This window comes from Platalea leucorodia (assembly GCF_965183815.1).
Source record: "Platalea leucorodia genome assembly, chromosome: 3".
In the NCBI taxonomy this organism is placed as follows: Eukaryota; Metazoa; Chordata; class Aves; order Pelecaniformes; family Threskiornithidae; genus Platalea; species Platalea leucorodia.
The window spans coordinates 1,302,526-1,329,589 of NC_138825.1; the positions used below are offsets into that span (position 1 = coordinate 1,302,526).

Below are 27,064 nucleotides of genomic sequence, written 5' to 3' on the forward strand. Positions count from 1 at the left end.
GCGGTGCGCCTTGCACAACGCACGCTGCGCGGTGCACGATTCGTGTCGCGAGCTGCATGTTGCACGATTCACGATTCATATTGAACGGTTCACGTTGCACGCTGCACAATTCATGTTGCGTGCTGCGTGTTGCATATTGCACAATTCACGGTGCACGATGCACGATTCGTGTTGCACGACGCACGTCGCACACTGCACAATTCACGTTGCAAGACGCATATTGCACAATTCACGTTACAGGCGCAATTCATGTTGCACGATGCGCAATTCATGTTGCACGATGCATGTTGCACGTTGCACAATTCGTGTTGCAAGATGCATGTTACATACTGCACAATTCACATCGCACGATGCAAGTCGCAAGACGCGTGCTGCACACTGCACGATTCACGTTGCAAGACGCATGTTGCACGTTGCACAATTCACGCTGCACGATGATGCACGTTGCACAGACCCCCCGGCCCGTGCCGCCCCAGCTTCCCGACCCGCGCAGGATGCCCACCCCGGAGGGCAGGAGGCAGGCCCACCTGGCGGGGTTTTCCCTCGTTTCGGTTTTCCAGAGGCGCAAGGTTGGCGAGGTTTTCCCTCCGGCGTTTTGGAAGCAGCAGCAGCGTCGACTCGCGATCCACGTTCTGCGCGCTGCGGTCAGGCGGCGCGAAGGCCCAGAAACTCTCCCGACTCTTTTGCAGCTTCTTTCAAAAGCAAGCGTGCCGACACCTGCGCGAGCAGCTGGAGTCAATCGGCTTTTGCACCTTCACAACAAGGGACGACTGTGCAAGAGGGTGAAGCTTGTGCAGCTGCGCCGCCCCAGCGGCATCTGTAACCCTCAGAGTGACAAACGTCACTTCTAAAGGTAGATTTGTTCATGACCTTCCTGAAAACGTATGGCTCCGGTGGGAAATCGGCCGTCACGGGGATGGGAGTGCTTAAAACGTGGAGAAACGGGAGCAGGATCCAGCTCCCGCACGTTACGGGACAGCCATCCGCGACCGGCACGCAGCGCTGACGGGCAGAGCGTAGTCGGGATCAATCCCTATCGCTCCTCACCCGCTCCCACGCCAGCTGCACGCGGGAGCGTGCCGGAAAGAAGAAAAAGTGAGTTTATCCCAACCTGAAGGGGTTGGTTTGGTTTTTTTTTTTTTTTTCCCAGCTCTGATTCTGCTTTTGTTTGCTTTACTCCGAGTTTCTACGGAATTACTTCAACTTTAACGCAGGAGGTGGAGCTGAAGCTCAGGCTCCTGGGAGAAGGGTCGTCGTTCCTGGTGGATATACTGCATTCAGGATGCGGAAAAAGTCAGAAGAGGCAGAAAACGCGCCCGTTTTCGCTCTCGCATGGATTTGTGTCCTACCCCCCGATAATCTGAGCGCGCAGGCGAGTCCCTCCCGTAGGCAGGGCAGCGCGGGGCTTACGGCCGTCGCACAGGAGGAGAGCAGAAGGCAGCAAGCGCTCTTTTTTTTTTATACGCCCTGCCACGCCGCACCAGCCTCGCTCCTTAACCCAAGGCCGCGCGGCCCAGGCCCTGCGCGCGACGCTCCTCGGCGAAGGCCCGAGCAGGAGCCCGGCTCTCGGGCGTGAGGAGGGACCCCTCGAGGCGTCCTCCCCACTCGCCCCGCGGCTTATTCCCTTGGCTTTGAGGGCAACCCGCACGCAGCCCCCTCAGCCCCTACAAGGGCAGCGGCATGGCGGCGGGAGGCGGGATGGCGGCGGGAGGCGGGGAGGCTGGCACAGCGGCAGGATTAAGGGGCTGGAAGGGCCAGGACTCAGCCGTGCCGACAGCCGGCCCCTCCATGAGCCCGATTAGCGGCCCGGGGCCGGGGCGTTGAGGCCCGAGGCCGCCGCTGGGGGCGGGCGGAGGCGGCGGCCCGGCCCTGCCGCCCCCAAGGCCGGACTACAGCTCCCGGCGTGCCCCGCGGCCGGGCGCCCCGCGATGGCGTCACCGCCCTGCGCCGCCGGCGTCTCCATGGCGACGCTGGCGCATCCCGGCGGCGGGGCCCCCCCCGGCCCGCCAGCCCCGGGCCCTCCGGACCCCCAGCGGCCCCGGGGGGCACCGCCAGGCCCGAGGCAGCCCCCAGGGCCCCGGACACGTCCCTGGCCTCGCAGGAGCCGGGGGGAGCAGGAGAGAGGCCGGCGGGGGTGCCAGCCGCCAGCCCCCCCGGGGCGTGCCTTCCGCCTCGGCCTCTCACCCTGCCCCGGGCTGAGGCCATCAATGTGTAATTAATCCCCCCGCACCCCGCCGTGGGCTCGCATCCCTGCCCAGGAGCTGCTGTGGCGCGGGCACCCCCGCATCCCTCCTCCCGGTTGCTGGGAGGTCACGTCACCGTCACCGGGTCTCGCTGCGGGGAAGAGCCCGCGACCCCGTCCCCAACACTCGTAAGGCAATACCTGGGCTCGCGTCCGGGCGGGAGCCGCGCGGATGGAAACTCGGGAGGGTGGGATGGGTCCGGGGCGTCCCGGAGCCGCGGCCGTGCCTCGGCGCTGAGCAGAGCCAGCCTGCAGAGCCGGGGGTCCGAAAGGCGAAACGCAGGCTGCCGACCTCGTCGCAGGGCTGAGAGAAACCAAACCCGGTCGCATTTCCACAGCCAGAAGCTGCCATCCAAATCCGAGGTCGCTAGTAAAACTGGTAACGGTTACAGATCCCAAATAATCCCAGGTTTTGTTTCCCTTTTCCAGGCAGGACGCAATGGAGCCTTTTTCTCTCTCCGACCTCGGGCTCGTAACAGAAAACAAAGCTATTCAAAGGGTCCTCTGCCCCATGGCTGCGCAGCTCTGCCATCTAATCCTCGCCCTGGAATGGGAAGATGGGATTTGTCAGGCCTTTCCCAATTTAGGGGAGAAGGCAGAAAAATTAGCCAAAGCCACGGAAGAACTCGCTTCCGTTGCAAGGAGGTAAGTTTGCTGGGTGTCTCCCGGGCAGATTTGGGAGCTGGGAAGGAGGAGGAAGGGACGGCAAAGGAACTGGCAGGGAGCCTGCCTCTCCTGCCTGCACCCTGCCGGAGAGGTGGGAACGTGAGGGGGGAGCAGGATTAGGGAAAAGGAGAGCTGGGACAAAGCAGGGATACGTGCCTGGAAGGGATGTGGCAAAGTAAGCAAAACCTCAACAAGCAACGTTTAAGCTAAATGCATTATAAAATAAGAATCGGATATCTGACCGAATGCTTTAGTGGATTGACTGAATGCTTCAGGAAACGGGAGCCCAAAGCCACAGATGAGGCACCAGCCACTGGGTTATTTTGCCATTACAGCTGGGGCCTGGTAGATAGCAGACACCCTATCTTAAAGTGAATTGCAGCCGCTGCAAAAGGTTGTGAAACAGTTTGCAAATACAGCTAAAACCAATTCAAGCCCAGTTAAGGTCTGGCGCAGCTCATTGTTGTGATACAGCCCGAGGCCGGCGCGGCATCCTTGCTGCTACCCGCCGAGGCCGGTACTCACGGGACGGCAAGGAGCTGAGCCCAGCGGCTTCTGTTGGCTTCCAGGTTGGCTGCGGAGTCCAGCGACGAGGTGTTCAAGGAGGAGACGCGCCCCGCGGCCGAGTCCCTCGTCCGGGCAGGGAGGTGCGTGCTGCTGGCAGCCTGCAAGCTCCAGGTCCAGCCGGAGAGCCCCAGCCACAGGGAGGAGCTGGCTGCGTCGGCAAAGGGGGTCTTAACCGAGACAGTGAAGGTAAGGGCGGAGGGGGAGAGCGGCGGAGCGAGCAGGGGAGGTCGGGCTGGGACGCAGCGGTGGGTAAGGGCGCAGCTGTGGGAGGGACAAGAGCTGCCCTCCACCAGGGCAGGGGCTGGGGCCTGGGGGAAGCTCTAGCTGAACGGTTGTTTCTTCACCGTGTGCTCACCGGGGCGAGTCCGCTGAGGAAAACGCACCTCTTCCCTTCCCTACAAGGGCTGGGGCGTCATCTCGGCTGCACGAAGGATGGAAGAGTGAACAAGGAGTTTTGAACCTTAGCCACACTGACCAGTTTTTCTTCCATTTTTTTCTGGTTAGATCCTTCAGATCGAAGATGCTGCTGGGGCGAGGAGGATAAGTCAGGCTGCCAGCTGGCTTTTGGAACGCCTGAGCGTGCTGCGGGATGCAGGGGACATGCCAGGACTGCTGGCTGCTTTCCGGGCCTTTTCCGAGGCCTTGCTTCTGCTGAGCAATCTGACAGCACAGCGCCTCGAGGAACTGGGAGATGGCCCTCGACAGAGGAGCTTGGCCCAAACTCTGCAGCTCCTTCAGAAGTGCATTCCTTTGCTCCATGCAGCCAAGCACAGCGATCTCAAACGCTCCTGGGATCAGCAAGTCAACCTCTCCAAAGACTATGCTTTCCAGCTGACGGAGAGGACCATCAAAGAGCTCACTTCCCTGCTCGTCGACAACACGAGCAGCAAGGAGCCACGGGACAGAAACGGGACCTTCTCCCAGCACACGAGCAGGCTGCTGGCTCTCCTCTCTCGCCCAGACCCGGCGCACCTCTCCGACAGCGAGTTCAGCGCTCACGTGGAAGCGGTCATTTTCTACTGCATGCTGCTAGCAGACTCGTCCAGGCCAGATCTGAAGCTGGACCTGGTAAAACATTGCAGGGTTCTGCTACGGCTGCGGAAGAGCATCTGCAGCCACGTAAGCCAGCAGGAAGGACGGCCGGGGCAGAGCTGGGGAGAAAGCAGCCTGGAGAAGGAATGCCACGCCATGAGAGAGGAGGTGGAGACTCTCGACCAGGCAGTGCTCACAGCTACGCTGTGCCAAATCCTCGACACCTTCTTTGAGGGTAAGGAGCCCCTGAGGCGGTTAGTCGAAGATGCCCTTAGCCTTGCTGCTACAGGGCGTTTTCCAGCAGGACAAGGAGGATTTTTAAAGAAGCTTCAGCCCCTCACTGCCACCTTCTTCACACACGCCCAGCAGATGCTCAGAGTGGCAGACTTTGTTCTGGCCAGGTGCACCAAAACCCAAACGGCGAGAGAAATCGGAGAGCGGGTAGAGTATTTGAAGAGACTCCTTGCCAGTCTCCCTCCGCTGCTGACAGAAATGAGCAGCGGCACAGCCCAGACGAGCGCTGCTGAGCAACTGCAGTCCTCGTACCACGCGTGGGCTGGGACGACAGAAAGCCTCCTGCGGTGTTTTGAGGAGACGGTCAGCAGGCGTGAATTCCTTAAGCTGTCCGTCCAGGAAATGGCCAAGCACAGGGAATGGTGTGAAAAGGCCCTGGAAAGTCAGGACCCGGAGAGGCTCTCTTGGCACGCAGCTCACCTCACCCGCTGGGCTCGGTGGGTGGTTGAAGCTACCACCAGGTACGTGGACAGAGCCACGGACCCCATTTTCAGGAACGGCTTGCTGGTTTGGGTGGAGCAACTGGCCGGCTCCATCCTTGAGCTGAAAGCGGTCACAGCCCTTTCTCCAGAGAGACTCTCCTGCCTCCAAACTAGGGATGCCTTTTCAAAGGCAGCGAGCTGCCTGATGGATGCTGCTCGCCGTGTCCAAGACGGGCTGGATGGGTCCAACCACCCCCATCTCCTCAGCCCTCTCCGGGCACAAGTGCGAAGCGCCGATGTTGCAAAGGCGCTTGAACTCAGCCTGTCGCACACCGGGCCAAAAACGGTTACTGATGAGGTCTTAAGTCGTCCGTCTCCACGAGGAGGTAACTTACACCCAGATGTTGTTGCAAGGAAAGGAGATACGCACCCTGTCATTACGGCTCTCCTCGCAGCGACGGGAGCCCACGATACGGCGGCCATCAACGCTGCTTGCTCCGCCTTGCTTGAGCTCTCCAACGGCTGTATCGATGCAGCGAAGGAAGCCCTGCCCGTTGCCCAGTCTCCCCAGATGGAGACGCTGGGGCAGTACCAGAAGATTGCGTTGCTGACGCCACGTGTTATTAGCCTGGCCAGGGAAACAGCCCCAAGGCAGCTTCGTCGCCCAAGCAGACTTCTCCAAATGGCACTCACGCTCTCAGAAAGGATCTGTGAGACCAAAGAGTGCCTGGCGGCCGTGGCAGGCTCTTGGTATCATCTGTCGCAGCAAGTATTTGGCTTTATCTTGTCTGCTGACTTTCTGAGAGGCAAACAGGCTTTGGATGAGACCATGATGGGTTTAGCAGGAGCAGTTCAGTTAGCAGGAGACATTGCAAGCGCAGCCTGCAGTAAGGGAAATCCCGTTTCCCCCGACGTCTGGGAGAGCTTTCTACAGGTCCAAGCCAAGTTTTCACGTGCTCAGATGAACACCAAAGTGTTACTTGAGAAAGCAGCGTCCTTGGAGGGCTCCTGCAGGGTGGGAAAGGCCAGCCTGGAGCTGCAGTGCGTCCAGTGGGCCGTCAGCACGCACGTCCTGCTGGGCGCTGTGGATCGGTTCATAGGCAGGGATGTCCTGTTCCTGCGGGAGCTGGGGAACGCCGTGAAGAACAAGCTTTGCTCGCAAAGCATCTTGGCTGCTGTGTCCGAGAACTCCCTGAGGCTGCAGGAGGCTGCCCGGCTCTCTTACTTGTCCTGCCCTGAAGACCGTGGTCGTGATGAAATCCTAGCGCTCAGGGAGGAGATAAAGGTGCTAATGGAAGCACTGCTGGATGCCTCCAATACCCTCTCGGTCTCCCCACTGTCTACCGCCAGCTTGTACACTCGCTTTGAGCTCCTGCAGAGAGACGTGGCCCTCAGGGCCAAGGCACTATTGCTCCACCTGGAGAAGGTCAATACCGAGCACCTGCAGGTCATCCGAGACGTTGTTGGACCAGCCCTGTCCCCCCTCTCTCGGGAGGAGAGGGAGAGGAGCAAACAGACCTTTGAAGAGAAGGCAAGTCGGCTAATGGCTAACGTTCAGTGGGTCAAAACCACCCTCCGAGAGGTTCTGGAGGCCAGCGCTCAACTGCAGTCGCAGGCGAACCTGGTCTCCGTCGCAGACCACCTCCTGGTCCTCACATCTGATGCCGTGGGCAGCGCCAGCCAGCTCTTCCAGAGCCGCCGGGACAAAGGGCATCTCCGCCTGGACAGCATTGTCTGGTACTGGTCAGCAAACGCGCACTACCTCCTCACGCAGCTTCGGGCCGTCCAGGGCATCAGCGGACGCGTCCTGCGGCTCATCGCACAACGCTTGCAGAACGCGGGGGACCGGTGCGCTCCGAGACATCGCAACCGCGCAGCCAAGCTCTTCCCAGCCCGAGAGCTGGATGCTCTGAGCCACACCAAATCAGCAGACATTTGCCCAGGCGGGAGCGGCCGAGCAAGCGGCGCTGCCAGGGAGGCAGGTGAAACGGTACAGTAGCTATTTTTCCCCATCAACGCTGGCTGCAGGGTGATGGTCAGGGCTGTCAGTCAGTCCTGGTACCCACACCATGGAGCACTAAGATAAATGATGCTGGCAGGGACCTCTGGAGGTCAATAGTCCCACCCCTGGCCACCTTCAAAGTTAGATCAGGTTGCTGGCTGCCCTATTCAGCTGAGTTCTGGATATCTGATCTGACGGACACTCTTGCATAAACAAACCCATCTCCAAAACGCCGTTTCTGAGGAGCAGAGGGCTGTACTGCTCTCCCTCCCCTGAAACACCGTTTCTGCTCGGCTCCTCACCTCCCCACAACCGCCCTTTGGGACTACCGGCGACTCCACTCCCACAACAACCGCTGTCGGTTGTCAGGAGCTGGCAAAGGCTTCAGCAACACGATTCAGATCACTCCGCAGAGTGGTTTACAGCACTTAATCCTACTTCTCAACCGCGGGCGCTGTCAGCTCACACAACAGCTAGCACCCATTTGGAGATAGCTCCGGGAGACAACAGCACGGGGCATTTGGATTTGACAGTCCCGCTGCGGGTGAAGGCAGGGGCGAGAGGGGCTGGCTGGGAAGGCAGAGCAGACCCACTGCGGTGGCGGGCAGCTCTCCTGTCGCCTTTACTCACCAAAAACTGCTTCAGAAACACGCAGGCAGAGACTTCTTGGCATCGGTGGTGCGTCTGCATGCTCCAGGCTTCAAATCTGTTCGGTTGTTGTCTCGACAGCACCCGAACGGTCCTCCCAGCATCTCCCTTGCCAGCAGCCCTGCGAAGCACGAGAGAGAAGACGATGACACGTGGCAGGGTGGCCCCAGCAAGATGTCCCAGGTCACCAAGGACATGGCAACAAGGATGCTTCACATGACTCAGTTCCTGAGGAAGAAGGGCCCCATCACGGTACGGAGTGCTTCACCCCCTCCACCCCAGCACTTTAATAGGCATAAAGAAAGTATTTTTTTCCTCAAGAGCACGGCCAAAGCCAGCGTCAGGGCTGCCCAGCGCCTGCTGAACCCCCCCCCCCCCATTACCCCGCTCCTGTAAGAGTGGCACCAGCTGCCTTTGTCCAAAGCACTAGAAATTACTTCCTCCTGATGAGATGCGAAGCTGGTGTCCAGCCCTTTCCTGGCTTCAGAAAGTATCTGGGCTTCCTGGATGCTCCCATCTTGCGGGATCTCTCCCCAAACATGTTTATTTCTATTTTGTTTTAGAGCAAGGACCAGCTTGTCGCCTGCGCGAGGCAAATCGCTTCCGACGGGCAGGCGTTTGTTAAATTCGGCCGGATCATTGCAGAGCACTGCCTGGACAAGAGATGCCGCGCAGAGCTGCTGTGTGCCGCAGAGCGGACCCACACCATCAGCGGCCAGCTCGGCATCGTGGCCAGGTGAGTTGCTGGGGTCAAGGACAATCTCTCCCAAGGCTGGTTGGCCCCCTTCTCAAAGAGATGTGCGCGGTGGTCTCCAGAGGTCTTTGCTGGGTCTGGGTGTAGCCCTTAGAGTTCAGTTACAATTCGGTGGGCTCCCTCTTCTCTCCTGTTGCTGTCAACAGCCCTGTCCTCCCCTGGCTTGCCTGCCTCTGTGGATACCTGCTCTGACGGCGCAGGGGACAATCTTCTGGTTTGGGAGTAACTGAGAGTGTTCTGGCCACAGAGGGGTGGCACACTGTCTGATGTTCTTCCAGTAAAATCCTTTCAAATCTCTTTTAAGGGTCAAAGCGGTGACTGCAGAGAGCAAGTCCTCTTCCGAGCTGCTCGTGAGCAACGCGCAGAACCTAATCCAAGCGGTGTTGCACGTTCTGAAGGCAGCCGAGGCAGCCTGTATCAAAGTAAGTTAACACCGACGGCATCCAACAGGTTCTGCAAGGTGGAATCCACGCTGTGGGCAGCTCCTGCAGCCAAGCCTGGTTACGGGAGGTGGGAGCCGCCTGCCGTGGGACCTCTGGCAACTCCAGCTGGGGGTAAACATTCTTACTGTGATGTTTTTATTTTATGCCTTTCTGTCTCGTTTCCAAAGCCCACGACGCATCTTTCCAGGCACTGAATCTGCTCTGTCACTGCTACCAACTCTGAAGTCATCTTTAGCTGGGCCGTTCCCCATTTCATTTTTGGATAGGGGAGCAGCAGCATCTCGCTGGAAGCCTTTCTTTGGAAATAGTCCGTGTCAGTCTTCGCCTTTATGTTGCCTCAAGATGAGCTTTGCTCAAAGCTGCCAAGAGCTTCCCTTGCTGCCAACTGATCCAACAGTAAATAGTTTGTGAGAGCAGACTTTAGCTGAAAGCACTCAGGAAACAAGCGCAAATACAGCCAGGCTCTCCACTGATGCAGTTGTTCATCGTGTGCCTTAGCCTCCTACGTAACCCTACAGCTTTTGCTGAGCGCATCTTTTGGAAAGAGACAGTTTTGATTAGAATCCTATTGGGTGGAGAATCAGGCACAAGTGTGGCAAAGCTCATCCTGTGGTTAATCGCCCATACTGTTAAAAACATACTACATCTGTCCATTTTTTACTTTGCTGATGTCAGCCCGAAGCAAGCAGCCATTCTCTTATCTTGATTGCCTGGACTACGAAGTCCTTTATGACCTGGCTTTTTCCCTTTGGAAACTTCCCTGCTTATCAATAAACTAACCACACTGTATTCCTTTTGTCTCTCTCTAAGCAGGTTTTTAAGCACTTTTAAGCATTTTTTCAGCATTAACAGGTAGAGATGCCACATTGGTCACACACACACATTGATACATTCAGACTTTTATATCATTTAAGATATTTTAAACGAGTTCACGTTCAACAACATATTAAAGCATGCAAATATTTTGTCTAATAGGGTTTGCGACAGCCCCCGCCTGACTCTGAGGAAGAAGAAATAGCTGCATTCTGCACGCAGTGGAGAAAAAACCTGTTGTGGCATAGAGCCAAGGTGTCTTTAAACTCAGAGAGGGATGAATTAGGCCTCCGCAAGACTCAGGGAAGGGCTGAACCCACCCTAACGGCTATGGTGCAAGAACAACCACCTCAGACCAAGAACACCCCCAGGCGTCCGAAACCTGTTAAAGGACACATAATTACGGACAGCCACCTGTAAAACAGGAAGGGACTTCTGCTGGAGGGGAACTGCACCGCTAGCCGGCCTCGGCAGCAAGAACGCGGCCAGCGCTGCTCTCCTCCCGGCTCGCATCTCTTCTGCTAGAGCTGCTCGTGCAGGAGGACTGAGAGCGCAAAGGCCTGAAAAGGCTTTTGTGTGCTGGCCGCTCCTCCGGTGGCGAATTCCACCCTGCAGAGACACTGCTTCCCTTTGGCGGCTGAACAAAGAGAAGAATAAACTGATGCCACATGCTAGTGTCTTTCCTAAGGGGCCTCTCGTCCAGATGGCGTTTGAAGTTGAGTAATAAGATGTGATACCGAGCCACAGAGGGCACAGGAGTTGGGGAAGAGCTTTAAGACCCAGGCAAAGGGAAAACAGGTTTCCTGTTCAGTAAAATATCATTCACCGATCTTTGTTATCCAGCACGGGAGTCACTCTGAAACCATTACTCTTGAATCAATGGCCACCAAGTGGGGCCACATGGCAATGGAATTCTTTGTATTCATATACTGCGTGCCCTGTCCAGCTGTGAGCCAGCTCTGGCTCTTACGTAGTCAGCCAGGCTTTTTTTTTTAATTTGGCAAACACTGATATAGGGCAGCTAGCCTTTCATGAGGTACCTTCATTATACTGCTTTCAGTAACTGCCAGTTCTGTGCTCTTCAGCGCCCAAGATGCGAACAGAAGGACGGAGGAACGCCTTGTAGCAGCACCAGCAAATCCGGCTGGAGGGAAGGATCGGGGCGTTCTGTGAACGATGGAATTGCTCATCTGCTGCACAAGCAAGCCTCAGAGCTGGGAGGGTTTTCTCAGGCCCTGATATCAAACTTTTTTGCAACCATCGCCTTTTTAGCAACCACCACCTCTTCTGCTAGGGGTAGCGATCCTAGATATTGCACAGGAAGGGCAGCCAGAGATACATAATCCTGCAGGAGAGCCAGTGCACTGGGGGGGAGCTCACATGCAAAATACAGTTCAGAGGGTAACGTGCGCTACAAAAGCTGGAGGAAAGAAGAACTGAATGAGAAGGAAGACGAAGGGACAGGATCGCTGACTTTTGAAATGCAAAACAGGAGGGTAATTCAGTATTCTCTACTTTGCAAGAATAAATTGATTTACTTTGCAATATGAAGGATTCATGTTAGAGTCGTGGTAGAAAAATATGAAAGCAGGCTGCCTACGAGTGTTTTTATCGTGGGGCGGCAAACCCCAGGGGGTGACCTAGCAATGCTCAGTCTTTCTGAAGCGCAGAGGGCAGACAAGATCAGAGACAAACGTTTTACTCTATCACATCTCCAGGGCTGGCAGCAGCGGGGAGCGTTTTGTCTCACCTGCTGCCCAACTCAGCAGATCCTGCAGAAAAATGAGACTTTTCTCCCAAAATCCCTCTCAGCCCCAGGACTTTCTTTTACCCAGAGTAAAACATTCAATGCTGACGATCACTCACCTCACAGCTACAGGCTTCCAGAGCATCCGAGACCAACGATACCAGCTGCTCCGTGCTTCGCAGACTCAGGGCCACGTGTTCCAAGCGTCGGAAGGCAACGCTGCTGCTCGGAAGAGACGGAAACGAGCCTCCCCTGCGAAAGACACAATCAATCCGCACAGATCAGGCTCGACTCGCTCGGTGGCTGCAGCCCCTTCCAGCCCGCCTCGGCGCGGCAGGACTGTCCCCACTCGCCCCCTCCAGCACCCCCAGCGCCTTCCCCGTACCGGATGGTTTAGTACTGGCGCTGTAGCAATGAATCTCCTCCACGTTTCGAAAGAGCGTGGTAGCAGCAGGCACGCCGGAGCAAGCGTAGACTCGGGGAAGAAACCCGCAAGGAATAAAGCGGCAAGCGGAGGCGGACGGAGGAGCTGAGCGGCAGCCCCCAGACCCTCGCGCCGCAGCTGGGGAGGCCCCCGGGGACCTGCTGGCTGGATCTGGGAAGAAGGAAGGAAGGAGAGTTACACACGGAGACAACAGGCTGCAAGGACTAGCTGGCCCCTTCCAAATTGCATTTCCTCCTTACTTTGTACCCCTTCTTTTCCAAAAGACAGACTCGTATTGTATTAAAGATCCTGAGACGGCAGTGGATCTCCAAGGTGGGAAGCCAGCACTCTGCCTCCCCTACCAGAACACACCGCGTTTTGATCTGCGACTCCAAAACGGGTCCGTAACCGGCCCGATGGCAAACCACCCGAGATCCTTCAGTTCTCTCGATTGTAAGGCACGTCATTTTGCTCTTGGTACCAAAGCTTTGCCTTTGACTCTTATTTTTCCAGTACTTTCAAAAAACCACAGAGAATCCAGTTCAGTGATGCCGTCATCGCCACCCCGCAAGTCGTAACTTCAGCTTAGAGCTGCACATCCTACCAGTGCTTTCCACGCCTAAATGCGAAACCATGCATTTGGCTTCAATACCGTAACTTTTTCTCTTTGTTCCCCCATCAACCCATGTGCTATTTCCAAACTATTTCTATTTCTCCCTGCTGTCCAGTTCTGCTGGCTTTGTTTTTTCATGAAATTCTTGAACAGCCAAACTCGTCAGCAGATGAAGTAGCAATAAGCAGTAATTATGTAGGACTAATAGATTACTCCAAAATAACAACAAAGTTTCATGTCTGTTACCTAGTTTTCAATTATTTTGAAATTATTTTCAATTCCAAGTATCATAAAATTAATACTACTTCTACTCTGGGAAATCAGGAAGGCAAATTGAAACAGTTATTGCCTTCAGCGATGTCTCCTCTGCCGTGTTGCGCACGCGTCGAAATCGGCAGCTTCCCTCCGTTCATCCAAGCTCCGCTCATCACCGCGAGACGCTTGTATTCCTGCCCGTTCGACTGACGGGCACGAGAAACCAAACCCACAGAATTTGTGACCAACGCTACACTGTCCCAGTCGCGAGCCATTACTTGGGCCAACAAACAAAAACCAAGAGGAAAAGGTCCACCGAGGCAGAGACTTAAAGCAAAGAAACATTCCAAGTGGGCGGGAACCAGATGGCAATTGAGCAGACGGCAAATTTTTATTGTAAATGTAGCTAGCTAGGTATGACTACATTTCCTCGATATAAAAAGCAACCCAAAAGGCAAAACAAGAGAGGCTTTGAGGACAGTTGTGCTCTCGGCATGCAACACCTTCAGAAATTAAAGAACATGCATGACATTTCTCACAGCGATGCTGGTAACCGTGGCGGGAGAACAGCGACGACTCGGCAGTCGGATCGTGGAACCACGCAGCGAGCTAACTCCGTCTGGATTCAGCACAAGGTTAGTTTAAAAACCCGCTACCATCTGACTGTAAAGCGGCTGTACTAAAAACCAGGTTTAGTCCCCTTCGTCCTGCAGACACCCCCGCTGCTCCCTCCCCAACGCTGAACTAGCTGCCAACGTGTCAACATCACAGTCATTACCAGACTTTAACTGTACCCTTTTTAATTTTTTTGTTAAAAATGTCATAAAGACACCATGAATACAAGTACTGCAGTTACATCAATACAAAAAAAGCAATACAAATTAAGCAGCTGAATACAAAAATACATTGAAATACATGAACACCACAATGTAACTTATAGCACTAATCAGAATTGTGTATGCGTGAAAAAATTAAATAAAAACCTTTTTTGTATTAGACAACTTAGGTATTCTCCACTTTTAACAGTAACTTTCTTCTAGTTATGTACTTCACAATTTCTTCTATATACAGCATAGAATAAAATACTTTTAAAAGATATGACATTTTTAATCCTCAATATGCGATATAGGTCTCTTTTACACTAAGAATATTGACTGCATGAATAAAAACTGTCAATGTCTTACATCAACCGATCTGAAAAGGAGGATCGACGTGTTCCTTTTAAATCATTTTCGTAGGTTTGAAATCAGTTAGTCGTTTGGCTTGATGCGTCAGACAATCCTTGTCAAACAGTGTCTCTCACAGTAATGTACATAATATTGCTTGTATCTATACAATCATACAAATGTGGCAATCATATCTAAATGTTGTTTATGAAAGAGACAGCTCACACATATACAGGTCTTCAGACTTTCTTAATGACTTATTTACAATGAAAGTGCTTTTATCAGCTCTAACACGATACATGGGGGGTTTTCTACATGTCAATTATTAGTCTCCCTGAAATTGGAAAAGTATTATATAGAAAATACCACAGCTTTGCAAACACTAGAGCATACTGTATAACTGCATGTGGTTCTGAGATTAGCAGCTGAAAAGTGTTGATAATTATAATTTAAAAATAAATAAAGCAAAGAGGTAAACCAGTTACAAAACAGCAGAGAACTGCAATATTCACAACAGTAAAAAGACTTAAAATCAATTGCTAACAAAACGGTGAAGCGGTAGGATCGAAAGTCTTGAAAACATCTTTTAACGACTTATCATCTGATTCCCCATTCGGATCACTCTCCTGTGTCTGAGTTACCTGTCCAGGCTGTCTAACCTGCCTCGGGTCGCTGTACTGCGGTCTGATTAATCCTGATAAAGCTTGGATAGGAAGATTATGCACCGCAGGTGCAGCGCTGGAGTGCTTAGCCTGAGATTTACTGGTGCTATTTGCTTTGTCTGAAGTAGCTTCTGCTGAGCCTTCAGTATTTTTTTCCACGTTCGAGGCAGCCTTCTGCAGCGATGCATCTTCCGAGAGACTGGGCTCATTTTTACCAGAATTTTTCAAAATACTTTTTTTCTGGTTCTCTCCGTTCTCCCCCGAACTAGCTGGAGCCGTGTCCAACGAGGAGCTGTGATCTCTCGGATCGTACAGACTAATACCGCTCAGTATCGAGCCTGGAGTTCCCAGCCTAACACCACTCGATGACAATTTGGGCGCGTACGGAGGCAGAGCATCGGGGTCGGGTTTAGCAGTCGCGGCTTCCGAGGGCTGCGATGAGCCAGCAGCGGATCTGGCGAGGCGGGGGTCAAACTTCGGAGGGTGTGAATCCTTTGTGACTCCGTGATGCGTATCTGCACTCGACAGTCTGTGGAGTCTTGGATCGACGTTTTTTTGTAAGCGAGGATCTCCCAATTTACTCGAGCTACTGGCATGCGAATCTGCAGAGGGATCCAAATAGCCGCTCCTGCCCGTTAAGCTGTTTTTTGCCTTTGCAGCTAGTCGCGGGTCAGCTGGCATTGCATTTGGATGGGGATCGTTTTTCAAATTCCGCAGTTTATTAAGTCTCTGGTCAGCAATGAGTGGAGGAAGAGGTAAATTGATTGAAGAGACGGGGTCAGGCTTAGGCAAAGGTATCGGGAGCAAGTCCTCGGGTGCCCATACAATATGCTTAGCAAAGTTTGGTTTCATCAGGGTAACATCCATTTTAATGTGGCTGAACTGCCTCAGCTGAGATCGGGGATCCCTTAACGTTACGCCAGGCAAAGGTTCCAACGGAATCAGAAAAGCTCGTTCCCTCAGCTCTCTTTCCGAGTCCTCTTCATCATCATCCATCCCTTTTTGCTTGACCTTAACCCCAGCGTGCGCGTGGTGTAAGTCTAGCTTTGCTCCCCCGAGGGACGAGCTGGCGTGACCGCCCTCGCTGACCTTGTGCATCCTGGGATCCCGTACGAGCCGTGGGTCCAAGGACGCCGATTCCGAAGGCTTTCTGGGGTTGGACCTCGGGGAGGCCCGAAGTCTCGGGTCAGCAGCCTGAGGCCCTGCGCCTTTTTCTTTTGCCAGCCTTGGATCAGTCGGAATACCAAGCATGTGCTGCTCTGTGGAATGTTGTTGCCGATTCCTAAAATTCTCGCTTTGTTTCTTTAAGGTTTTTAGTATTGATTTAACGCTGCTCCCCTCTTCCTCTTCACTACTGGAATACCAGTTGACATTGTCATCTTAAAAAAAAAAAAAAATTATTCAAGCAAACGATCACCAGGGAATACAACACATTTACTCATATAAAGGGCAGCCTCTCAGTAAAATCAAACTGAAAAGACCTGATATTAAATCATCACTCCCTGTATTATAACAACTGTAACCTAAAATGACAAAAATCAATTTCCATGAAGAACTGATGTAACAAAAAGCTGTAGCCAGTCGAGATACTCCCAAACTCTGCTGCGTTCTGTCTACGTATGTCTCTGTCAGTATTAATCTGGGAAAACAACCTGCTTTCAAACAATTATTTCTACCAGTGCTAATAAAAAAAAAAAAAAAAAAACAAACCACATTTAAAATCTGAGTCTTGATGAAAACGACGTTCATTATGGGATGGTAGAAAGAAAAGTAAAACGGCACCTTACAGTAGTCTTAAAAACAGGTGAATTACAAATGTGGAATCTGCTGCCTTATTACAATCCAAAGCACAAGGTTTTGGGGAGAAGTCTAGATTCAGGAAGGGAAGAAATAAGAATATTTAATTTTAAAGGACAAATACTCAACTATCTTCTGCAATTTACTGGAAAGCCCTATCAACACAGCTGTGTGCTCAGGTCCACATCCTAAACTTGCCTACTCGCTGAAGGAGACTAGTGGTCTACGCTGGCTCAACAAAATGAGAAACGCAGGCGAAACCCACCACCATCACCACTAACTAATGCACAATAACACACGTTTCCTCAATGCTGCTTGTCCCACACAAATACTCAACGACAGGGCGTGACGCGCTGTAGGAGGCAGCTAACAGGAACATTTTTCCGTTACAGTGCTTTCTGAAAGCCCTCTAGACAGGAGGACCAGCCACTCCAAAGCACTGGTGAGAAGTCTTCCGTTCAGAGTAGACCGCTCTGGTTTTGCGTGTAGCCTGAAGGGCTGCATTTCCAGATTTCTCTCATCATTTGATCAGAATTATATTGGCAGTATCCTCAAAATCATTTGATACAGCCTTTTGGCCAGCCAGAAGATGCATTGCTTGTCACGTAACCTAGCAGCCTCAGAGAAGGCTGCAGCAGGGAGCAGGCCAAGGGACGAACCTGCTCTGTGTGGCTGAATCTGACCTGCAGGCTTACTGCTCTCCATCGGCCAGGTCACGGAAGAGAGACTCAGATTAAACACTGCACATTTCACACATCAGAGAGGAAAAAATACTCCTCTAGAGAAACAGAATATGCAGAAAAGATCAAGAGGCACAACTGAATAAACAGAATCTAAGATGCACTTGCAGTACTGGCAGTTAAAAACAATAACCTTTCTGTTTCAATCAGGGATTTTAAGAAGTAATTGAGTCATCAATAACAGAACCTTTTAAAAGTACAAACTATATCCAAAAATTATCCACAGATCTTTCTACTTGGAACTGGAACGCAGCAACTAAGCGTATACTAAAATCCTGGAACAAGCTGGGAAGGAAAGCAAGTATATTCAGCTGAAAATATTATTTGAGTTGGTACTTGCGCATTCACGATATTTGTGGATGGTAACGTGATGAAAATCCAAGTCAACAGGTTTGTTCCAGGCTAACACACAGTCAAGAAGTACGTTTAGAACTCTTAACAAAGTTCTCTTTACCTTCGTCTTTGCTCATCGCCCTCTGACCCTGGCTGCTGACAGAGTCTCCGTCTCTTTGATGCTTCTGACTAAGCCTTACATAAAGGGCCTTCTGCATTGCTGGAAGAAAATCCGGGACATTAATGGCCTGTTTATGGCCCATATGGCTACTCATGCAGTCCGACTCGCTTCCACCTTGATGCGACTCTTGAGCCATGAGGTGAGCCTGGTGATCTGTAAATTCTCCATGCCATGTTCCATCTGCAGTACGAAAAAAAAAAAAACAGTTAGCAGCTAACCTACACAAGCTTTTACAGCAGGGGAAATGAAACATAAAACACAATCAAGCAAAACTAATGTGACTTATATGGCACGACTGTAAAGCATCAGCTGAAAGAGCCTATACGCTGAAGACGATCCAGGAGGTTTGGCTTTCTATCCAAAATTCTTTCAGCTGCTCAGCTTTGGAGCCGTGATGTTTTAATACTGCACAACCGCAAAGCGCCATATCAAGGAACAACCATTTTTAAATGTCCTTACCACCAGAGTTATTAGCTGGCTGGAAGTTATGTACGGCTTGATGAGAATAGTAATTGTCATAGAAATCAGCTGGGTTCTGAATAGGCTCGTAATTCATATTCGGCTGCCGTTCACCAGGCATCTGCTGGTATTGTGGCCCCGGAGGACAATGGTTCTCTCTCGGCATATTCACCATATGTCCTTGAACGCCTGGGGCGTTGTAAGATCCACCGAGGCCCGGCGGCGTGAGAGGTGGACCACCTTGCTGTCCTTGCATAGGCATACCAGTCTGGTTCTGTGGTCCGAGAAAGCCTGGTGGAACACCCTGCATAGGAGGGCTCTGTGGCATCCCCGGGCCTTGAGGCCCCGCGCACGGATGGTGTCCAGGAGAACCTGGGTGCATCGGCGGCCCGTTATGTCCTTGTGACATGCCGGGTCCCGGCCCGGGACTTGAACCTGGATTATACATATGCTGAGAATGTGGGTCATTTCCCTGAAACGGCGGCCTCGGTGGTGATGCGCTGTTATAGAAGGTTGGTGGCCTGTAGGCAAAAGAAAATTAGTGAATCAGATTTTGCACCTACAAAGATCAACAGCCTGTTGGCTATCTCCTCCTCCTCCTCCTCACTCTTACAGATGCCTGTCCATACTTATTTGATCTTAAGTTGGATAAAAATCTGAAAGAAGCAAAATAATTTCCAAAGAGAGTAACTATATACATTACACATGACAGCGCTTGCCTGGAAGCAGAACATTTTTTCAATATTAGCACACGCAGAACTGGACATCTGCTGCACCTAAGAGTTTTCAACATCCCAAGGCCAACCGTCTCCATCAGGAGCGGCGATTGGCTTCGGTCAAGAACAAGCTAACTATGAAAAGAGTTTTGAAGAGAATGAACTTTGCTCAGCCTGCAAGTGCAGACAGACAAGGCAGGCACAGAGCCAAAACAATAGCCAACGGAGTGACCTTCTGGAAGGTCAAGGCTCAGTAAATTCTCTTCTATGGAAAGCGTTAAGTAAATAATTATGATAGCCGATATTTGAGAGATCATTAACTTAGCAATACATTCAGAAGTATGTATGTCTGACAGAAAAAAACAGCATTGTTTAAATATTTATGCAGCCACGCTTTAAGGAGAGTTCTACACAAAATTCTAAAACCTACTTCTTTCCAATTTTGTGTGCTAAATCCACAGTAGGCTTCACAACTATTTCAAAGAGAGATGGGATTTTCTTATAGTCTCCTGAAGGATCTTGATAATTTTCTATATCAGACTCAGAAAATGGATATTGCTCTGGCGGGGTTGGCAGAAGCCCAACACCTGGTGGTGGCTTAGGGAGAGGAACTATGCCACGCTTTCTGAGTTCCTCCAGTTCTTTCTCATCTTCATTTTGCGGTTCCTCCTCAGTATTCAAAACCTAGAACAAAGCAGCGTAGCAAACACTTCAATAACTTTGCAGTACATGCAATTCAATTTCGTCTTGCACTTTCTATTTAAATATAATTACGTGCTACGATACTACTATATATTGACATCAAACTCTGACGAATTATAGATCTATTATTACTCGTTCCACAGGACATCGATCCACAGCCAGGAAGAAAACTATTTCTGTAGTCAGGAAAGGACAACTTCACACAAGTCCATTTCCTTCAAACAGTAATTTTGTGACAGAATCTGAAGGACTTATTCTAAGATTCAGAATGTTTCTAGTGTTAAATTCAGGCCGCTTTTCTGTTAAGGCTTGTTGTATAATAACTGGAGAGAGGCACGAATATCCTACTTAACACAAAGGTCAAGATTTCATGAATCATTTAGAGGAGGCACCTCATTCCTTTCTCCACCCCGAGTGCAGAAGTAAGTCAGATGATACCTAACTTCGAGGCAGCTAAAGTAGATGTCATAAAAGCCGTGCTTCTTGCTACAAAGTACGTGAAGATTTCCACAGAAAGCGACGCGAAAGAAAGTTCATGGGCAGAAACTTCAGTTGTGAAAATAAACGAGTCTGATCTGGCTAAAAAGTAACTGAATAACCAACAGCAAGGGAAATTCCAGGTATCCAACCTGGTCACACACTTACTGTGCTAAAGAGCAACAGTGGAGCTTAACATCATTACTGTTCAACATCAAACTCCCTGAGAATCCCACAGAAATTTCCAGCAACCTCCCCCCTATTCTTTCAAGCAACAAACCTTGTGCTTACAGACTAAGTATTGCTCACCTTATCCAACAGCTCTTTTGTTTCTGCAGTCAGGGGAGCATGAGAAAATTTGCACTTATCTCCTTGATAGCATTTTGCTCCTGTATGGTAGAACTTGCAAGGGAATTCATGTAAGCAATGTATTAAGGATTCCTAACAAAGGCCGATTTCTAGTTTGCACTGTTTGGCAAGCTTATGAAATTCAGCTGCCAACTACCCTTCAATTCTTCACCAGTACTTAATCTTTCCAAAGCAGTATGTTAAGAATTTTGAAAGCCAATAACCAACTCACCTCCGAGCTCCATTTGACATTCTACTAATAATCACATTACTGTGGCCTTAACATTATTTTTGACTTGATTCTAAAATTGTGATTAAAAAGATGAAGGTCTCAATTCCAGAATAAAACACAAGTCCTTTACAACAAACAAACAAGAACAGATCAGGGTTTTTAGAAGTATGTGGACAAATGCATCTAACTTCAAGGGGTTTTATCTTTTAAAACAGTAAAGATCCTTAAAACCAAAAACAAACCAGTAATTTTATACTTATTTTCTCCTCTTAAGCATTTGAGCAGAAAAATAATCTTCTCGTAGTGAATCTACATAGTGTTTGGTATAGTCTCTTAAGAAAAGAAATAGCTACCCTTAAAAATCACTTGCATCTATTAAGAGTAAATATAAACCTTCCGTTTAATTAAAGTATTTTTTTTTTTTAAGGATATTGTGCAAATAAATGCAGTTCTCTCCTTTGGTGCAGTAACCCTGTATGTAAAACTTGCAGATTTCCTTTTTCTTTTCGATCTCTGCGTCATGATCAAATTTACACTGCTCTCCCTATAAATAAAAAAACAAGAAAAAAACATTATCAATCTGAAATGCTGAGTAATTCCATTTCATATTTAAAGAAAAACATCCTCCTTAGCTGAATTTAAACTTTTTATCTTTACTAACAGAGAATTGCATTATAAGCATGTCCCTAAAAACTGTGAATAGGGGGCCTGGACATAGAGAAACAATTCCTGAATCGGGATTCAATCGGGAATATATGCAGTGGTCACAGAAAACAAGGTGACCTTAACAGTACCAGTTCTCTTCTCTGTCTCCACTTAGCAAAATTTGCATTAAAAAGGCATTTAAACAAATGCTTTACTGAAATTCTTTTCCATATTAACAATTATGCACTTGATCAGAAAACCTGACTCTGTTTTAAGGGTGCGTGGGAGAACTTAAGAAAAGTCCAACAAGCAAAGTATTAAGACTCTTCCATGTATGAAAAAGAGTGTGCAACTAATATCAAGTTTATATCAACCATACCATGCTATACATTAAGATTACTTTGCTGGAGAGGTTTTTGTGCATATTTTTTGTATTTATTTTCAGGAAAAATATACTAAGTGCTCTTTCAGCCACTTGTTTTAAAACTGGAGGTGGCAGCAAATACTCATCTTACTGAGCACGGCATACTAAAATATATAAAGGCAGTAACAAATCCATTGTTTTCAATTTCCCCCTGGTTTGGGAAAAAGGCATACTAATTTTCACCTTTACTTTGACCATTTGAAAAAGAAACAGAAAATGTTCTATCTCTAAATACACAGAGGAACCAAATATAAATGACGCACTCACTTATTCGAGAAGCATGCAGTTTTTCTTAAGTGTGTTTTATAACTGACTGAACTAGTCTCACATCAGAGGATTCAACTCCACAGCAGCATAAGCTTCAAAATGAAGCAATAACAACTTTTTTTATGCAATAAGAGACTGTCTTGCTAGGGCTTTTGCTTGACAGCTGACTGCTCTGAATAGCATTCTCTTCTTTCTGCTGCCTTCCACTTGCTGGCTGAAGGAAGATGATTCTTTGGTAGGAGAACTATTACTACAACCCCACTTTTTACTTTAGAGAGAGAAATAATTCAGCATAATTAAGCAATTCCTTCAATGTTTCAAAATTAGCAGTAGCACATAAAAGAGAAATAATCTAATACATTCAGAAATCATTGCCTATTTACAGATCCCATACTTGTGAGATTTGTATATTTACATACCATACACTGTCAGCATAAGTTTACGATACTATCACAGATGGTTTTACTGCACATACTAATAAGCAAACACAATCATTTTTAATCAAATTTGTTATAATTCAAAATGTGTAACAGAAGGGGATATTTTTCCACAAGTACTTCTGTTGGCATTTATCTATAAATATGCAAAACATTAGAAATCAAAACACTGGGTTTCAACATACAACAGAGCATCTTCTCCCCTTCCTCACACCACAGAAGACGACCGACAGACACAGTGCATAATTACCTTAATACATCTCCCTTCAAGGAAATATTTACAAATTTGTTTGCCTTTGTGTTCCACTGTATGCTGATTTATGAACTCCTGACTCATATTCACCCACTTCTTCACTGGTTTGCCATCCTGGAAGAAAAATGAACATCCTACTGGTGCTTACTTATTAAGCGCAGTTGCAAAAATATTAGAGCATACGTGGTGCACTAGTTACCTCAAAACGTGATTAACTACACCATGATTTAAGTTCTTAAAATTATGATACCCACAGCTCAAAGTAAAGGTAAATACACGTACTCTTTCTTAGCTGCTTTAATGCAGAGTCTTTTTTATAAATGCAACCAAATCAGAAACTTCTTCCAACGTCACCGACACAAACTACCCCGCTGAATGGGCAGGCTCTCTCACACTTGTCTGACCAGGCCGGGAAGCAGGGCTGGCTCCTGGGCACCACTACGGCAGCGCCAGCCGCCCCGACGAAGGGCACCTCTGCAGACAGCCAGGAGCTGAGTCACCATCCAGGCTTCCAGACCGCCGTCTCGGCCACAAGGCTATACTCTGCCAATCCTTCCCCTCCACGTGCTTCTCACGCGATTGGGATCTCCAGATTACCTATCTTCTTTTTTTTCTCCCATTAGAAGAAAACTAACCTGTTTGCTTATGCCATGAGGCAAAGCAGAGAGGAAGCACAATTCAATCATGACCTAACACGTAAGAATTATTATGTACCTGGTGAGGCAAATAATGGTTCCCTCATGATTTGATTCCCACGTGGCGTCCGCACTTGAGATAAACTAAAGAAACTGCAGTAAACTCGTGGGAGTCTGGGACAAGTGTTGAGGGGGCCTGGCAGAGCCTGCGAGGTCAGGGGAGTAGATGGCCTCTAATGAGCTGCTGTCTACGATGCTGCAACAGAGGGCAGAAACAAACGTCGCCTTTGCAGTGCTAGGCGGTTGCCTACGGATCTGGTGATCGAGGGCAACAGGCTTTTCTGATTTCCAATGTTCACAGAAAACGAACAGGGATCTGACTGCTGAGTGGGAACTTCGGGAACAGAACGGACGCGGTTCTCCATAGTCACCACACCGCATCATGAGCACACACGAGCATCAGCACGTCGAGCGTCCGGTCTCGTTTTGCTCGGCAGATTAAGCAATGTCACAAAACATTAACACTAAGGATGATTTACGGATTTTGTTGACATTGAGAAGCAGCAATCTCCGAAATGCCACTCCTGGATCAGTCAAGATCCATCTTCTGCTCGGAACACATTCAATCCAGAGAAATCTCAGCTGCTTCAGACAAAGCAGCTTTGAATCTCATACCTGATCCTCTTCAAGGTTAATGCAAATATCACCTAAACACGATGCTCCAAGTCTCTCTGGGAGCACTGCAAACCAGCAACCGTCCCACACCGCAAAGCGCTTGAAACAACAGCCCGAGGAAGGCTGAAACACTCCCACCGTGTCCCCGAGAATCCCAGGGACGTCTCCGCACAGCTCGGGAGCCTCAGCGGTTACCCCACCACACCGCGCAGCTCAGCATCTGCGTCGCAGAATTCATTATTTTGCTGTAGCCAGGAGCCCAGCTTTTTGTTTTCTGCCTCCCAGCCCTGCTGGGACCTGCCTGCAGCCGCCTCCTCGCCTCCACCCTTCCCCGCGGCTTGGGAGACGGCGCTGGAGGAGAGGACACGCTCTACAGCGAGAGGAAGGAGGAGTCCTATCAACGAGGCATCGTCCTAACAGATCAGACTGCTGCCCTTTTCCCTACCACATGCAGGGCAGGGAAAGGAACATCTGATCGGGACCACCCAGGAGCCCCAGGGAGTTAGGCCAGCTGGAGAACACGGGGAAAAATTAACGTGGCTGAATTACACATCACCGCATTAGCGAGAAGCCAGCCGTGTCCGTTCTTGAGTGCAGGAGGGAGGAGAACCACAGACCTTTTAGTTGCAGTATACAGGCTTAAATAACGTTTTTCAGCCACGGATGGATTTGATCCATTAATCATCGATTTTGTGCTGTTTTTCGTTTAAATGAAGACCGGAGTGAGTAACTGACAAATACTGTGGCAATACTGAACACTAGGTTTTCTCTAATCCCTGTGCAAAGAATTACTAAACGAAAACCAAGGTCACATATACTGCCATTTCCACAGTCGCAGCTACGGAAAGACACGAAGAATTCTTCACAATACAAACGGAAACTGGAAAAAGCTGCCCGTTTTCTTTGCTGAAAAATCTGAGGTGAACTAGTAGCAAACTAGTGAGGTGAAGCAGCAGCAAAACATCTTATTTCAGATACAGGGAATGTTGAAGTTCACACACCATTCAAAACCAAAGCTCATAAACCACTTTCTACTAGTTTTCCGTATTTCCAAAAAAAACAAGGAAATTATGTATTAGCTTAAGTTATCAATTATACTTTGTACGTCAAGTGTTGGAAAATTCTAGTAATTTTCTAGATAAGAGAAAAAAGTTTAGAGATATGTATTTTGAAATACTCTTCTGTTAAAGCAAAGCATCCAGTCATTTAAAACAACTACATTAGGAATTCAGCTTTAATCCCACGTACCTCATGAAAGCCATCAGATCCTTTATTGCCCCCTCTTCCCCTTCCACGATCTTTACGCTTCAATTTCTTTTGCATTCCACGCCCTCGACCAACATTGTAATTATTACCTCTTTGAGAAATACCTGAAAAACAGCAATGACCCCTTTAAACGACCTCAGAAAGTAAAGAAAAATGGTTATCTAGTGACATCGAATGCAGACAAATCTAACAAACTAAATATCTACCTTTTGCAGTCTGAATTCCTAAATACTACCTTGAATCACGAGTTGGCAAGTACAACTACACCAGCCAATTGTAATTCTGTGCCACTGCCTGCTCTTTGAAAAGCTCTTCAAATCAATAGCAGACTGACAAACTGAATATAAAATTAATCTTGTTCGATGCAGCTTCTCACAATTAGGAGGGCAGACATGTTATTTCTAACCAGCCCAAATACTTGAAATATTTTGCGCTGTTTGGTCGCTTTCTGAACACAGAACTAACCAGTACAACTGGCGTCCACCTGTGTGCGTGTGTGTCATTGTCACCACATGCAAGAAACCTGAGATCATAACCTAAGAAATACGACAGAACAGCTTGGAATACAAAAATGTTTAATGTTCGGAAGCCTCAAGACAGTAATTATCCAGCCAGCAGCAAGCCAGGAGCCATGGCCTCAGCTAAAACCACCCAGACAAGAGTATCTGCTTTCTCATCAATTTAAAACCAAAGAAAAGCAGTTACAAAGTTCTGCGGACATCACACCCGCTTCAGGTGGCAGCTGCTCCGCCACAGCAAGGCTGATTCCAGTGAAAGCGCCTTGACTTCATCTCAGCTGACTTGCAGAGAGAGATTTTGAAGCGGTATTGCCAAGCAGCACACGAAAAGCCCTTTTTGTCTCAGCTAAAAAGATTCTGCCAATCTTTTCCCAATTTATTTCATTGTGAACCGAAACAGAATGCAATAAATCTTCGCTGTAGTAAATGAAAGACAGCTTACTACCTTTGCATAACACACAATATCTTCCCGAGACCTACTAAGGTATTCATATTGTCATACATTTTGCCTGGGAGACAAACTTTTAGCCACGATTAAAGGGAGAAAATCTTGCAAACTGAATGGACAGTTTCTGAAATGAGAACTCAACCTCACAGAAAAAGGGATGAGAACAAGTGAAGCATTTCTAGATGGCAGATGAGGCCGTCTCTCTCCGCGGCATACACCGTCTCCGCCGCCTAACCTTCCACACCCCACGGCAACGCGCAGCACTACAAGACAACCGGGGAGTCAGACGTGCCTTCGCAATACGGAGGCCAGAGGTGTAAGCTGGCTCAATGAATTCATCACAGTGGAAAGGAAACGACGAGACACCAAACCAAAGGTGCAAACGAGAATGCTTGCATAACTAGCCTTATATAAGTAAGGCAGAAAATGCAGGCAGCAGGACTCTCTCAGGAATACGTCGCTTAAGAGGAATACTTTTTCACCAGCATTTTTATTGGGCCAGCTTTGAATGCAAGAAAAGTTGTGAAAAGAAAAACAGAAGGATACTAGCGTACTTGTGGGCCATACTAATAAAAGCATTCAGGAACCTATCAAAACTTCTAGGTACTTAATTTTTTTGGGGGGTGGAGGGGAGCTAAATTAGATTTTGGCATTGACATATTTACATTCCTCTCCCAGTCAAGTCCCATTTCAGACTTTCCTAAACTACCACCAGAAAGTCACTTTACAGCCCTATGATTTCTTACTCGAGCAGTTACACA

At 49.2% G+C, this 27,064-nt stretch overlaps 1 protein-coding gene across 1 annotated transcript in view; it reads right to left on the bottom strand.

Annotated features, from left to right (window-relative positions):
* Positions 1-2,439: 2,439 nt before the first annotated feature.
* ZC3H6 (zinc finger CCCH-type containing 6) overlaps positions 2,440-27,064 on the bottom strand; it is a 40,484-nt gene continuing 15,859 nt past the window's right edge. Inside the window, exons 5-17 of the mRNA XM_082306985.1 lie at positions 25,320-25,441; positions 22,759-22,875; positions 21,166-21,279; positions 20,465-20,572; positions 19,407-19,660; positions 18,261-18,781; positions 17,742-17,981; positions 12,315-16,129; positions 12,016-12,225; positions 11,750-11,882; positions 7,856-7,994; positions 3,434-3,623; positions 2,440-2,786 (exon numbers count right to left, since the gene is read on the bottom strand). Coding sequence (XP_082163111.1) covers positions 14,628-16,129; positions 17,742-17,981; positions 18,261-18,781; positions 19,407-19,660; positions 20,465-20,572; positions 21,166-21,279; positions 22,759-22,875; positions 25,320-25,441 — 2,978 coding nt within the window. The 3' untranslated portion in view covers positions 2,440-2,786; positions 3,434-3,623; positions 7,856-7,994; ... (1 more) ...; positions 12,016-12,225; positions 12,315-14,627. The remainder of the gene's footprint in view (positions 2,787-3,433; positions 3,624-7,855; positions 7,995-11,749; positions 11,883-12,015; positions 12,226-12,314; positions 16,130-17,741; positions 17,982-18,260; positions 18,782-19,406; positions 19,661-20,464; positions 20,573-21,165; positions 21,280-22,758; positions 22,876-25,319; positions 25,442-27,064) is intronic.